This window comes from Lynx canadensis, chromosome C2 (assembly GCF_007474595.2).
Source record: "Lynx canadensis isolate LIC74 chromosome C2, mLynCan4.pri.v2, whole genome shotgun sequence".
NCBI lineage: Eukaryota > Metazoa > Chordata > Mammalia > Carnivora > Felidae > Lynx > Lynx canadensis.
The window spans coordinates 60725131-60740310 of NC_044311.2; the positions used below are offsets into that span (position 1 = coordinate 60725131).

Below are 15180 nucleotides of genomic sequence, written 5' to 3' on the forward strand. Positions count from 1 at the left end.
AAACAAAACACCCAAAACTCTTTGAAAGACTAAATCACATCCAGGTAGAGATATACAGGGATGCTAGGGAATTAGAAGAGAGATTGGGGGAGAAATTCAGATATTAGAGACATGAAGAAAAAGGGACAAATAAAAGAGAGTAAGAAGAAGAAAATTCTGAAGAAACAATTCTAGTAAATATTAGCTGGGAATAGAAAGAAAAACAAATGTAGGTCAGGGAACAGCACAATTTTACAATGGAGAGAAAAATAAACAGAAGTGAGGAGTGCTCCAGGGGTTAAAGAAAGAAAGATTTTTCAAGAAAAAGGAAATAGTAAATAATATTAGGATCAAGAACCTAGAGTAAGGGTGAGAAAAGCATAGGGTACCTCTTTCTCCAGGATGACAAGGAAGGTAGAGGAAGAGAAGATTATCAAAGATGTAGACGAATTTTGAGGTGAAGGGTAGGGACGCAGATTTGCCTAATGATATGTTTTCTTTAAGGAACAGGAAGTTGAGACATATGTTGAGAGTAAGAGAAATCAACATAAAGCAGCGCCTGCGGAACAGAAGTTAAATTTTGGTGTGGTGTGTGTGAGTATTAAAAAAGGAAGTTCTTTGAAGAGAAATAAGGAGTCCCCAGCTCCAGCCTCAATGATGCCAGAAGGGACTGCTTCCTGGGTTTTTGCTTAACAAAATTAATAGTTGGGGAGCAGGAATGGCTTTTGGGGTAGATTTGGGGTTGAGGATGATTAGGGAGAAATCAGAGCAGAATAAAGACAAAATAACAAAAAGCATTAAAAAATATTATCTGCGAATATGATTACAATGACTGACTGGATCCCGGCTTAGTGGAAAATGCAGGAAAAGCCAAGACATTTAAGTGGCAAAAGGCCTGGGAGAGGGGTGCACAGACCATCCAGGCTTTGATGAGTCTGCAGAAAATTTTAGAAACGAAAGAACAGAATATCATCTATTAGACATCTGCCTCTTTTAAAAAGTTGAGATAGAATGTGAATTGAGTTATTTGGGCATAACTTACTCTGAAGTTTCTCCTGTTGGCTAGAAGCATGATATTTAGAAATCAGTGTTTATATTCTTGTTTCCTGAGATAAGCCTTTGCAATTTCCATTTTGAATTAACTACCTAAAACTCTCCATAGGACTCTATTTAAATTCAATGACTGTTGGAGCACCGGTGGTCAAAGCTGGTGTAACACATCTTTTAATTGTGGTACCTTAAGTGGTTGGGGGATTTCATCTCCCTTAAATGTAACAGAAGACAGATATTTAAAATTCCAATTAAGAGATTAGAGAAAGGTACGTTTATATACTAAAAAGAATAAAAAGTCCTTTTTATCCTGATGTTCTAGCTTGAACACTTACAACTCTTCATCTATTGCAGAGAATACTGGGTGCTTAAATTCAGTCCCCCACGTGGCAAAACAGTGCTTATGGAACAGTGGTTCCGTAAAGTGGAGCTACACTTCCAAATGCATTTTTCTTTTCGACAATAGCCTTTTCAAATATTTGTTATCTTTTAGCCAGCTATTCAAATTCCTCCATGAGTGAAAACCTAAGAACTGAAATAATAAAATAACATTACCAACCTAGGGAGGCTGATTTCCACTTCCTCTTCTTGCATCTCAGAGAACCATTTCAGGATTCGATGCGCAGTAATGCGCTTTTCCATTTCTTCTATGTTCACATCTTCTGCAGGGAGTATGATGATTAAACTAAACTCGTCACCTTTATAAGGTAATTCCAAAACCTGGTAGTTCACGGAGGATTCAGAAAAACAGCCTGGAACGGAGAAATAAAATATTAAATATTCTTGGCAATTCCCCAATTAATGCTTCAAAGCAGGATTTCTCATCTCACCATATTTTGTTCGCAAAAGAGCCTTCATCATTGGAACTTTGACTGCTGTACCATCTTTCTTAGTAAAATTCATCAACTGTGTGTTCTCTTTTGTGAACTTCTGCTTCCAATCGCCCTTGAAATAAACAGCATTCACCAGGATGAGCCGAGTCAGAGGGCCAAATTCTTCCCCGGAAAACATGTTTTTAATTTTCCCTGTGAAGGGGGTGCAGGAGGAGGCAGAAAGAGATGTGCAAGAGCGACTCAGTGGAATGCCTTAAATAGAATTAAACCACAAATTTCTTTTGCAGGTCATTATAAACGGGGTGCTTTATCATCTAGCCTTGGCAATTTTGAGAGTAAAGAGGAGCACTGTTACTTATTTCACTTAGACACAGGTACAAATGAGATCTCACTAGGAAACCGGAGATACGAGATTGTCTTAGGCAAACCTGGACAGACCTGCTATTGGACTCTCTTCGGCGAGCTTGTTTGTCTAAATCATTTTTCAGCCAGAAAGAATGAAAACAGAATGTCCCTTCCTGCATATTTATTGATGATTTTCAAACTTTATTTCAAGTTTCTCCAGCAGGTCAATCAGAATTAATAAGTCAGTGGTACACTCAAACCTTCTATTCCTGTGGCTACAGCCACTGACCATTGGGAACGGACAAGAATGGAGTTGTTAGTATGATTTTCTTCCTCTAAACAACCAGTCGGCTATTTCTATGTCCCGTGACGAGTTCAGTTAAGAGATAAAAGCATGAATGAGTGCCATGGAGCTGTCTAGGGATATTCATTTTGTGTCCCATCAATGGGACTTCCCTGTGAACGCTGCTCAGAACACCCATCTCACATTTTGAACCATGCCTCCCTGAATGACGCTTCCTATCAAGAATATGGTAGCATCATATATCATCATAATTTTTGGTAGCAGAATGAATGAACAAAGAAACAAACTACTGTTAATCAAGGCCTGATATATGCTTGTTATTTCTCATACATTATTATCAAACCTGCTAATAATCCTGAAATATTTTAATAGTATCCTCATCTTAGATAGGGCATAGCTTCGAACCGGTTAGGATTTGAACTCAGATCTGAAGGACTTTAAGCTTGTGTTCTTTCTACTCTGTCACTCCATAATCCCTTAGGAATTTTTGCTAGCTTATATTGAGATTAAAGTTTAGATTACCATGTTTATGATAGGGTTATCCACATTTATTATTAAACATTAACCCATCCAACTGAGATGTGTTAATTATTTACAGTATATGTGGGAAAGAAGGCAGTTGAGGCTGATCTCTTTTTTTACCTGGCCCAAGATATTACTTCGGCTGCCGTAGATTAAAAACCTATGCTTAAACAAAACTTATTATTAAAAGTTTTCCATTAAAAATTCTCTAAATAGGCGTCGCTGAAAAAAATCTGTATGCTTTTCAAAGCAGCTGACAATTTCTCTCAGTTTTACAATTTAGTATTAATTTGAATAACAGGGAAGCAAAATGGGAGGTTTGATTCCTCTGAGCCACAGTTTAACAGGAAAATATTCAACCATTCTTTACTTTAGGATATTAAAAACCATGCATACAATGGCAAATAATGATTTTACGAAAATGGGAAACTTTACCATCTGTTTTGCTTTCTACCCAGGTACTTATTGTCTCTGCAGAAGCCTTTGCATCTTGAAAATCCACCAGTTTTATGGCACTCTGAAAAAACTCCTTGTTGCTATGGAGATACTGTTCTTTCACTGTGAATCCTTCTTGAAGGTAGAGGGCATTGGCAAGATTAAATGTAAATTCTTGCCTTTTCTCTGAGATGGCGGAGAAAAATGACTCCAGCACAGAAAATTCTTCTCCTAAAAAATAATTATAATGTATACTGACATATTGAACAACATAAAAACAACAGCTTTTCAGCTTTACTTCTAAGTGTTGATTCATATCACCATTTTTTGCACCCTTAGGTAAAACTAACGATCCTTTCTAAGTTAGTATAAATATTTTAAGCGTTTATCTTCATACAATATGCATTTTATAAAGAACTCAGTTCTTATATAGGAAAAAAAAGAATGTCCATGTAAATTTGAAATGTGTCAAAAACAAGAATGTGCATTTAAACAGGCTGAAGGAAATTCCCTTTTTATAGTCAAATTTAGCTCATTCTTACTTGTTGGAAATTTATCTTTAGAACCTCATTCTTTGCATAACATGCGATATTTATGGAAGGAGAATACTAATGAATACTGATGGTGGTATGACAGTGATGAGCAATCCTTTTCATTATTGCTTTTATTTCAGCTTAAGAAAGTTCTCATAAGAGATGAGCAATGGCACCTGTCCAAGTTTTGAAATTTATGAGGTAATCCCTGTAATCCAGAGATGTGCAAGAACAGAATTGCCTATTTCTTCAGGTTCATGAATGTATATCCTGTGACCGTCTACATGAACAGTACCAGTCTTAACCATTCCAACTATCACCACTCGTCAACTGAGTCCAGTAGAGTCAGTTAAGAATCACCGTTGGCCTATTATTTATTTACCGTTGGATTATTCTGACCACCATGGATTGTCGGGAAGATACATGTGCCTATGAGAGAATTCAGGTTTGATCTTTGTTCAGAGGCTTCCTATCCATTACCAAAAATATAATGTTTTTCATTCCTATCTGGCTTACTCCTGGAACTCAATCATTAAGTCTAGGAACTCTATTTCAAATCAAAGTTTCTTTCAGGGCCATTGTTATATTTTGAGTTACATACTAAAAATACCACTTTCATAACTTAAAAGTTGAGTATGCCTAATTAATCTTTATTGAAGAAAATATAAATCATTCATCACTAGAATATACCCACTGAATAAAGAGAGAAAATTTTTACTGAGAACTTGTCTTGAGTTGTCCACTTGAAACGTGATGGCGGCCGGGGGAGATGCGCGCATCTGTGCACTTTAGCAGAGAGCTAGCAGTCAATGGGCATCTTTGTATAAATAAGAACAGCTTCCCTCACAGGTGGGGGAGGAGGAGGGTTTCAGCCCAGTGGCCTCATATCTCATCTAGCTGAGTGGAGCCTGCATTTCCATTCCCACTTGTCTCCTTGTCCTCCCCTGCTCTTATGCAGGTACAACCCACATAACCATATCGCAGGCTCTGGGAGGTATATTTCATTATGTTTCAAACTCCATGATGCTGCATTCTGGGGATATAGATACAGATATAAACAATCTTAGCCCTAAAAACTTACTTCCCTTTGGTTGGATTAGAAGAATTTCACTAAGTCTTTACAATCCTAGAATTCTTACATAAGGAAGGAATGAAAGTTAATCTATTTAACTGTTTTCTGGGATGGTTTTAGATGCAATCATTTGCTATTTGAAGCTGAGGAAATATCTCAATAAAGGCAGGCTACAGAGCCTTTCTGAGTTAAGGCATGTGAGTTTTTTCAAAAGAATTAATTAAGGTCAGAAATGAAGTGGCAGAATTTGAAACCAATCTTCAGAAGTTTGTAATTTATGAACATCTTTAAAGGAATGGGGGGGGGAGGGGAAGGGGAGAAAAAATAGTTCCAACTCATTTGTCAGAGCAAATAGATTTATGTCATGTACTTAAGGTCCAAGACTGTGTGACAAACAGTCAGTTTCCCTTTGATAAATCACTGGACTCAGAAGTCAATGAAAAATGTCATCAAGTAGCACAAGTTTGGAGGAGAATATAAAGTTATCTGTCTTATAAATTTGATTTAATTTCAGATTAATAACCTCTTCTAGCACAGATCAAAATGAATATGTATACATGGCTCCCAATAAGTAGTGAGAATAAATTTATTTCATTTCCTAAAACAGAGTCATAGAACACCTATAGGCCATGGGGTGAATATAACTTTTGGTTTGATTGTACTAGTCCTCCAGAAAATGTTCTAAAATTCAGTACATGTATACTTCTCCTGCTATTAAGAGCCCAAAGGCCAACTGTGTGTGAAATATGAGCGATCTAAAGATGAAAACAAAGGCAGTCATAGGATTATAGATTATTTTAGCCAAAAGGTCCATATGAATCATTTATTAAAACTCTTCTTTTTATAGTGAGGAATCTAAAATCCAGAGACGTACAGTCACTGGAGAGGTGCCAAATCACAAGATTATTTGGTTTTGGAACTGGGATCAGAATGCAAAGCTGACCGTCTTTCCATAACACTCTTAGAATAGCAAGCACCCCAGTTAGTCTTTGATTAGTAAGCAGCATGTTAGAGGCAAAGCAAAACGGAGAATTATCAGATGCTCGGTAGACTAGAGAAGGTAAATTCTGAGCAGAAGTTTTGACAATTGGGGGAAAAAGGAAAACTGAGGACACTGAGAGCCCTGCGGGGTTAGGATGCCAGGAATTGTATGACCATCTGTAGAATAAGCCAGGTGTTAACATAAAACAGCCTAGTATGACAGGTAGTAACTTTTGATAACCACTGGGAATGGAAGGTAGGGCCAGGACCAAGATGAGTCAAGGAGGCATTTATATTGAGCATGAAATTTAATGAGATGCCAGCAGACTCAATAATCAAGATAATATTTTACTGTAACAGTAAAAATCCGTATTAATCAAAGAAATCCATGAGGTACATTTGTAAAAATGCTCAATGAAGACAGGATCATTACTAGTGATTTTCCTGTTCCTCTTGGGTTCGAAGGTGGCCCTACCAGGCACCACCTTCTGATCTTACACCTTGTTCCGCCCTTCACACCACTTTGCTCTTCTTTCTTTAGACCATCTGGGCCTCTTCTCCATTTCCTTGCTCTCTTCCACTCTGTTCCCTTCCTTAACTCTGTCTCCTTTTTCTTTGTTCCTTAATTCTCTCCTCCTTTTTTTCTCCAGAGTTTATTTTTTCATATTTTCTCTCTCTCTCTGGCTCATCTTCCTTTTCCTTTTGCAATAACCTTCCAACTGTGTCCCTGTGTCTCTCTCCTTCACAAAGCATAATAGAAGGCAATTTTGAGGGGCGCCTGGGTGGCTCAGTCAGTTGAGCATCCGACTTCGGCTCAGGTCATGATCTCACGATTCATGAGTTTGAGCCCCGCGTCGGGCTCTGTGCTGATATCTCGGAGACTGGAGCCTGCTTCAGATTCTGTGTCTCCCTCTCTCTCTGCTCCTCCCCTGCTCACACTCGGTCTCTCTCTCAAAAACAAAGATTTTAAAAAGTTAAAAAAAAAAAAGAAAGCTGGGGCGCCTGGGTGGCGCAGTCGGTTGAGCGTCCGACTTCAGCCAGGTCACGATCTCGCGGTCCGTGAGTTCGAGCCCCGCGTCGGGCTCTGGGCTGATGGCTCAGAGCCTGGAGCCTGTTTCCGATTCTGTGTCTCCCTCTCTCTCTGCCCCTCCCCCGTTCATGCTCTGTCTCTCTCTGTCCCAAAAATAAATAAAAAACGTTGAAAAAAAAATTAAAAAAAAAAAAACCCTGTTCTTTCCTCCATTTCAGGTTTTAAAAAAAAAAAAAAAAAAAAGAAAGCAATTTTGATAGATTTTGTTACATGTGTTACAATGTTAATGTTTAATTGCCCATCTATATTTTCCCAAGGAAAATATAATATATTGCTCTTCTGATCTAGAATTCTTACTGAATCATTTTTGGAATTCATTCTGGACAAGCTACTTTAACCTTTCTTTGCTTCCATGTCCTCATCTAAACAGCAGGGTTATGTCTACCTCACAGAGTAACTGTAAATATTAAGTAGGAGAGCAGATATCAAGCACAGAAAAAAGTGTCTGCTACACTATATACATGTTTGATAGTGTCATCATCATTATTGCTATGATTAGCATTACATTCACAATCCAGAGTTGTTAACATTTCTGTTTCTCTACAAGATATACCCATTTAGAGTAATTTAGATTTCAGAGGCACTAATTTTGCTAATTTATCTTAGAGTCAACTTTACATATCTTTATAAATGTATTTTTACTTTTCAAAGCAGTATCAAGTGATGAAATGCTTCTGCGACTCTCTTATGGGATTTGCTGAAATTAATCTAGACAGTCAAGACTAAATCTGGAACACAGTGGCTTCATTTTACATTATTCACAAAGGAAAATTCTTGCAATTAACTTCACTATCACCAACTTCTTTTCTACATAAAATTGCCTTTATTTAAAATGAAGCAAATGAGACTTTGTAAAAACAGAAAGGCAAATTCCCAAATATAAGTGCTCTGTTCTAAGGCAAACATACTGAAATTGGTTATAGTTATATAGTGATTACATTTCCAAATCGAAAAATCTGGAAATTTGCTCTGATGTTTAGGACATATTATCTGACAGTGATGTAGAAGTTTAAAATTAAAATTATTATGGAAATCGAGAATACAGGATAGCCCGAGAAAGGGACAACTGCCCTTTCAAACAGGACACCAGCACCAAAGCTCTACAGTAGCTCAGATAGGCCTTTGGGAGACTCTAAGACAGCAACCCCTCAAACGTCAAAAGGTCTTGGATGGTTTATGTAATTTTTTTTTCAGATTTTCTTTAAAAACTATTAACCAAACAAGCTTTTTAAATGTATAAATTAATACTTCTTCTTGGTCTCAGTTAAGTGAAAAAGTTAAATTTTATTTAGAAAACTAACTTTAGAAAGCTAATAAAGTAATGAGAGATGCACACAAAGATTTCTGGGTAAGGATGCTCGTTGAAGCATTTTTATAACAGAAATACTGGGAACAACCTAATGAAGAAGGGGTTAGTAAGTAATGATAGTTCCATAAGAGGCCATGAAATGCAACAATTAAGAACCATATTCTGAAACTGATGCGAAAAATGATCATAGCATCATGATAGTGGAAATATAAACAAACAAACAGAAAACCATACACATACATACACACATTCACGCACACAACACGATCTCAATTAATTAAATCTGGCTAAACCAGACCAGAAGAAAATATACTGTCACACTCACAGCTTTATATCTGTATTAAAAATAATACATTCTTTTGGTAACATTTTCATTGGGAAACAAAATGATTATTATATACAATTCTCCATTTTATTGTAATTTTACACTTTTGATAACATTTTCCATTGATTTAAGTTGTGTCACCCTGAACTTCTAATTTTAAAAATAAATTTGGCCAGATCTTATCCAGCATAAATAATCATATGTAATGGGGCACCTGGGTGGCTCAGTTGGTTAAGCATCCAACTTCGGCTGAGGTCATGATCTCCTGGTCTGTGAGTTTGAGCCCCGCATTGGGCTCTGCACTGATAGCTCCGAGCCTGGAGCCTGCCTTGGATTCTGTGTCTCCCTCGTTCTCTGCCCCTCCCCCACTCATGCTCTGTCTCTGTCTCAAAAATAAATAAACATTAAAAAAAAATTTTAATAATTATATGTAAGAATCTCACCAGTTGAGTTTTCCTGAAGTTTTAACGTTTGTCTTATCTGCTCCTGTGCGTTTCCTTTTGCTCCCAGTTGTACCATCCCAAGAACCAACGTTGTTCCAAGGGGGGAAAATATAATGTTGTCCTTATGAGATAAACAAATAGCTTGATAAAGATCCACTGCAAATTCGATATTTCTTTGAGCCAAGGGTCTTGAGGCTTGACTTCCAGAACAAATCAACAGTAGACTCCACAACAAGATCTTATCCATTTTGACTTCTGTGCATTAATTTAAAATTCATTAGTTTTCAAAATAACCAGAGGTGACCATAGTGAGCTCAACTGACAACCTTCTTCCTATTAGAATTCTTTGTCTTAAGTCAAACATTATTACAAGGAGATTCTCATGCCAGTTTGCAGAATAAGCCTCATCTATTAGGAGAAATAAGCATGTGCAAATGGCATTTTTATATTCCTTCAAGAACTAGTCCAAAACATAAGGCAGTCTTCTAAAATCAAAGAAGAAATTATAATTCTGGAACAACGTCAATAGCAATATGATCTCTAAATAGCTAAATGATACTTTTTCCTATCTTTCCCATGGTTTTAAGTGAGATACCTGTAACTCTTTATCAAGGGAATCCTCTCTCCACACTACTCGAAAATGGTTTATAGATGAAAAGAGAAATGGAATAAAATATGAAGACACTCCAGTGTGGTTTTGAACCTATAATAGTGCAAAGTTAATGTATTCTAAATCAGTTTGAGTAATCTGGCAAAGTTTTCATGGTATGAATTTTCATACTTTGTGGACTCCTACTTCTAGAGGGTGAAATACCCTAAAATTCACATTGTACTTTTTCAAAGGAAGGAAAAACTCAGAAAACCTTTAAGGAAATGCAATTAAATGTAACACTACAACAATAACAAAAGAAAAAAGCACTTTCTAAGAAACCAAAAATAATTTGACAAGTTAACACGTAAGAAAGCTGCAGCTGAAAACTTTAGCCAAGTCACAACACTAATGACACCTTATTCAAGTGCCCTCCACTAAAAGTACAGGAAATTCAACCATCTGATTACGTCTTGAGAATGAGTTTTGCAATATTAGACTTCATGGAATACTGACCCCAAAACCTCATAAATTTTAGTAATGCTAATTTTACCTTGCAAAAACTATATTTCAGGAACTCTTAATAACTCCTAGTTTCATAGGTTACTGGGAAGTAACTGTTCATTGGGGGTAAAGATGAAAGCCTCCAGAACAATATATTGTTACCCTTAAAAATGAAGAACTATATTTCTAAAGTGCTTTTCCAGACCATTGGAAGGGTCACCATGACCCATAAGTGGGTTAAGAGTCAGTCACTATTACATATAAAGATTACTAATAGTCAAATACTCTCTAAAGCTAATCTGTGGAGTCATTATGTAGCTACTTCAAATTGCCTTCTAATATTTGTAGCTAAACTCTATTTGTTTAGATATACAATTTGCAAAGGAAAAAGACTTCAAAATGCAATTTAAAACAAATGTTAAATAGCATGTTGGTAAATTGCAAATATAAATATATATTATCAAATGGTTTATTGAGGATTAAGTTAGTACATAAGGTTGTGAGTGGAAGTGCAACAAAAGTAAAAGCCAGTGAGTAAGAAAAGTTTTATACACAAAAATTAATTTCTGTTTACCATTTTCTTTCTTTTTAATGTTTATCTATTCATTTTGAGAGAGAGAGAGAGAGAGCACATGTAAGAGGAAGGAGGGGAGAGAGAGAGAGAGGAGAGAGAGAGAATCCTAAGCAGGATCTGAGCTGTCAGCGCTGAGCCCAAATGGGGCTTGAACTCATGAACCATGAGATTATAACTTGAACAGACATCAAGAGTCAGACTGCTTAACCAACTGAGCCACCCAGGTGCCCCTATGTACCATTTTCGAATACATTCACTATCTCAGAAGATTTCTGATTAAAAATAGAAGTTTGTAGATATATAAGTAGTCACAATGTTATTAGTACTTTTAAGTCATCAAGTGGTAGTTCTTTAGGTACATCTTTATGTATTTGGTTTGTAATACAATAATAAACAATACTATGAAGGATACAAATTTTTCCTTATGGTAGAATCTGAGGGGTATCCTCTCATTATACTAATAATCTTAATAATTAAAATTTATATTATTTGAGCATCGGGGTGCTTGGGTGGCTCAGTCGGTTAAGCGTCCCACTTCAGCTCAGGTCATGATCTCCCGGTTCGTGAGTTCAAGCCCCACGTTGACAGCTCGGAGCCTGGATCCAGGTTCAGATTCTGTGTCTCCCTCTCTCTCTGCCCCTCCCTCCCCCATGCTCTGTCTCCCCCTCTCTCCTTCAAAAATAAATAAACATCAAAAAAAAACTTTATATTATTTGAGCATCTAATTCTCCCAGAAAATTTCTAGGCATTGAACAAATTATAATCTCACACACACACACGAAATGTTTTCAAAAGTTCACTTAACCTCATTGTGTTTTGGATCCTATCTCATTAGATCTCATTAGAAAGCATGAAGTACTGGTGAACTAAACAACATAATGACTAGTCCTATAAGAATTTATAGGACTTCAAATTTATAATGACATTATTTAAGGAGAATAAAAGTAATGTGTTAATTTGATAAATTTAAATAAGATCTGCTATCAAAGTGAATTGAAATGCCAGTCCCCTGCTCTATTAAATACTCATGATCAATATTATTGCATATGTACTTCATTCAAAAGCTATTTAATTTTAAGGTACTTACCCCAAATTGGCTTCTGATTATTCACTGTGATGTTATAACTGAAATGTGCCTGCTGGGAAACACTAGTACATAAAACACCTGATCAGTCAAGGCCAAATTTACTTATCTTCAACACTGTATGATTAATTCCTCTAAACCCAAAGCAGGTGTTCACTACATTTGCATAAAAGGACTAATATGATCGGTTAATGATCAATGACGCAATAGGCAAGAAGTGAGAGAGAAAACCATAACAGAATTTTTTCAAAGCATTAAGCTTATATTATTTAATCCATTATTCCACTTCTTTTATAGTAAGTCGAAACAGAATTTGGAAGAATGTGCCAAGGCTTGTAAATTGGTTAGTAATTAGTTCTTTTTGTTTCTCACAGGACTTCTGCATCAGATTACCACTGTATACCATCATAAATATTTCAGAAAGCCTGTGAGAAAAAGGATAAAGCTAAATCAAGTCCAGAATGCAGAGACAAATTGCTGCTGCATTTACAAAGTTCTCAACAATTCATCAAATCATACAATAGTCACAGGAATTTCCTGTGGTTACAAGGCTCATTTTAATCCTTAGGAAAAAGGGTGGATATTGAAGAAATATACTCTCCATGATGAACCAAAAGACCAGATTAAGATTATTGATTTACCAAATCATATGAGGACAATACGATTAAACATAGGTAATTTGATAATACACAACAGTGTTACTTTTACATGCCTTTAAACTTTTACGTAATTTTCTCTACCAGTAGTTCATTAATAAAAAAAAAATGGATTCATAATTGAGTAGGTTGTGATCTCATTCTTCTAGTTCAAATCAATTACCTCAATGGCAATCAGATATTAAACACACTGATTCATCTGTGGCCTCCGAGAAGAGAAATGGAAAATTTGTTCCAGATGCAATTAAACAAATAGTCACCATTGATAACTAAATGTAATGTCACTTCTGATAACCTTATAAAAACAAGATAAAATGGATGTAAATACCTGAGAAGTAACTTCTTTCAATGTCCTGACAGGGCTAGAGCTTACGGAAAGCCATGGGAAGCCTGATAATTGCTATAGGCCATAATGTCCTAATTCACTAAAATTCTTAATTGTCCATCTAGGGATCTCTTAATATTTTCTAAGTCTTGGGTTATATTCTAATATCACTTGCTCTAACATAAGCGAACTCCTCTCCAGCTTTAGCTTAACACTGTTAGAGATAATTTTCCAAAAACAGAGTTAGGCAGCACAAGAGCTCTATCCTTCTTGTTTTACTGTGTAATTCATAAACAATATGTCTGAATGTCCAAAGACTCTCATTCAATCAATGTTTTTCTACCCCTGGAGTGACACTAGCAAACATCCATCACAAGTACCCTGAGTTACCAAGTTATTATTTCTCCATATTACTCAGATCATAATGTGATTTACCCAGGAACAGGTCATTGCTTTCCTTGCAATGACAGAAACAGACACTCTGTCTTAGTAAGATCACTTAATGAAACTTTCTGTAAGGATCTTATGTTAGAGCAGTTCAAGCACACTGTACATTTTCCTGTCTCTTGAGGAGTAAAAAAGAATGGCCAAGAATTTCTCCTTCCTGGTTTAAGCTCTTTTAATTGACAATAATGATACCACAATTGTCCATAAAATATTACTGCAGGCCTTTTAAATATTTTCATAAATCTGTTCCTTCTACAACTCTATTTTGCCCCTAGAGCATGAGCAAATATTTATATATATATTTGAAATATATATAAATATATATATATAATATATATAATATTTCATTAGTGAGAGCCAAAGTGTCTTGGTCTAAATTTGAGCGCCATCACTCCTCCACTGTACAAAATAAATCTGGGGATATGTATAATAAAAACAATAGCAAGAAGTTATAGGTTCAATCTCATTATCTTTCTTAGCATTTTGTAGCTTTTTAAAAGTAAAATTGTATTTAATTCCCAACTTTAAAAACATACAAGCAAATGTTCTCATTAATATAGGACTTAAAAGCTAATTATTCTATCTGAGCATGGGTTAATTTCAGGCATTTTGTTCCTCTCTCAGTCTGCTCCATATATCATGTGATAAGAGGAAAATGTTCTGAAAAGATAACAGGTTAAATTATATTTAGTATAAACCTACATATTACAAACAAAGTAGCCTATTGAAAGTTCTGGCACATTCTATTTTAATGTGACAAGTTCCTTTCACTGTAGAAAAAATGGATCTTAAATCATTGAATCTAAGTGTTAATTTCAGAAATAGCTTATAAAGTCTTCAGTTCTATTAACATTTTATAGGTGAGACCCTGCTACCTGCCTAGCACAATTAGATGCTGTAAGATAGAAGAGACATAATAACTAAATGTCTTTTTCCTTTCCTGGAAGAGCCCCTGAAGTTAATTAAAGATGGGATTAGGGTTTTAACACAGCACAATTGCCTTACACATGTGGTAGGCTACAGAGAGAAGGTATGTCCATATGAAACAGACTATTTCACTAATTGTTTCAAACAAAGTCATCTACAAGGGTAAAAAAAAAAAAAAAAAAAAGCAAAAGAATTTCCAATTTATACCAGAAAAACTAGTGGGCTCATTCAATCTTTGCTTAATAAATCACTGCATTTTATGTACTTTCACTCCAGGAACCTGATGGTAAGAGAAGTGTATTCTATTTATAGGTATATACCTGGTATCTAAAACACTCCCTTGTATGTATCTTAGATAATTGGTTGGATAGGTGGATGAATGGATGAACAGATGGATGGGTGGGCGCATGAATGGAAAATAGAGCCTTCACAAAGTACGTGGTACCCATATTTCCTCTCTTTAACATCTTAATATTCCTCTAAATTTCTAGAAATGTGGCTCACATTTCACTCCACTGTACTGTCATCAATCTATGATTCATAAATCATATGCTCTAAGTTTGAAATGATGGATTATCTAATCAAACCTCCCGACCAGTGCAAGAATTTTCTGCAATATCCCTGTGAGAGAGTTACTCAGCCTCTGCTGGAACATCTCAAAAAATCTTTTTTTCCCAAGGCAACCTTTTTCATCTAAAAAAAAAAAATCTTTGAAATACTTCCAAATTTACAGAAAATTTGCTGGTATAATAAAAAGAACTACCATCTCCCTCTCTCCTTCTCTCTGTTTTCCCAATTGTTAGCCTTCTACCACATATGTATGCTCAATCTATATAGCTAATCTTTCCCTCCT

General features: G+C 35.8%; 1 protein-coding gene across 3 annotated transcripts in view; it reads right to left on the bottom strand.

Moving 5' to 3' along the window:
* SERPINI2 (serpin family I member 2) overlaps positions 1-12054 on the bottom strand; it is a 41499-nt gene extending 29445 nt beyond the window's left edge. For 2 of the 3 annotated variants that reach the window (XR_004344083.1, XM_032594697.1), the window contains exons 1-5: positions 11976-12054; positions 9222-9476; positions 3469-3699; positions 1860-2054; positions 1589-1781 (exon numbers count right to left, since the gene is read on the bottom strand). Coding sequence is in view for 2 of the 3 variants with exons in the window: in XM_032594697.1 (XP_032450588.1) it covers positions 1589-1781; positions 1860-2054; positions 3469-3699; positions 9222-9468 (866 nt within the window). In the remaining variant the exon portion in view is untranslated. The remainder of the gene's footprint in view (positions 1-1588; positions 1782-1859; positions 2055-3468; positions 3700-9221; positions 9477-11975) is intronic. The other variant, XM_030328721.2, reaches the window with a different exon arrangement.
* Positions 12055-15180: the final 3126 nt, after the last annotated feature.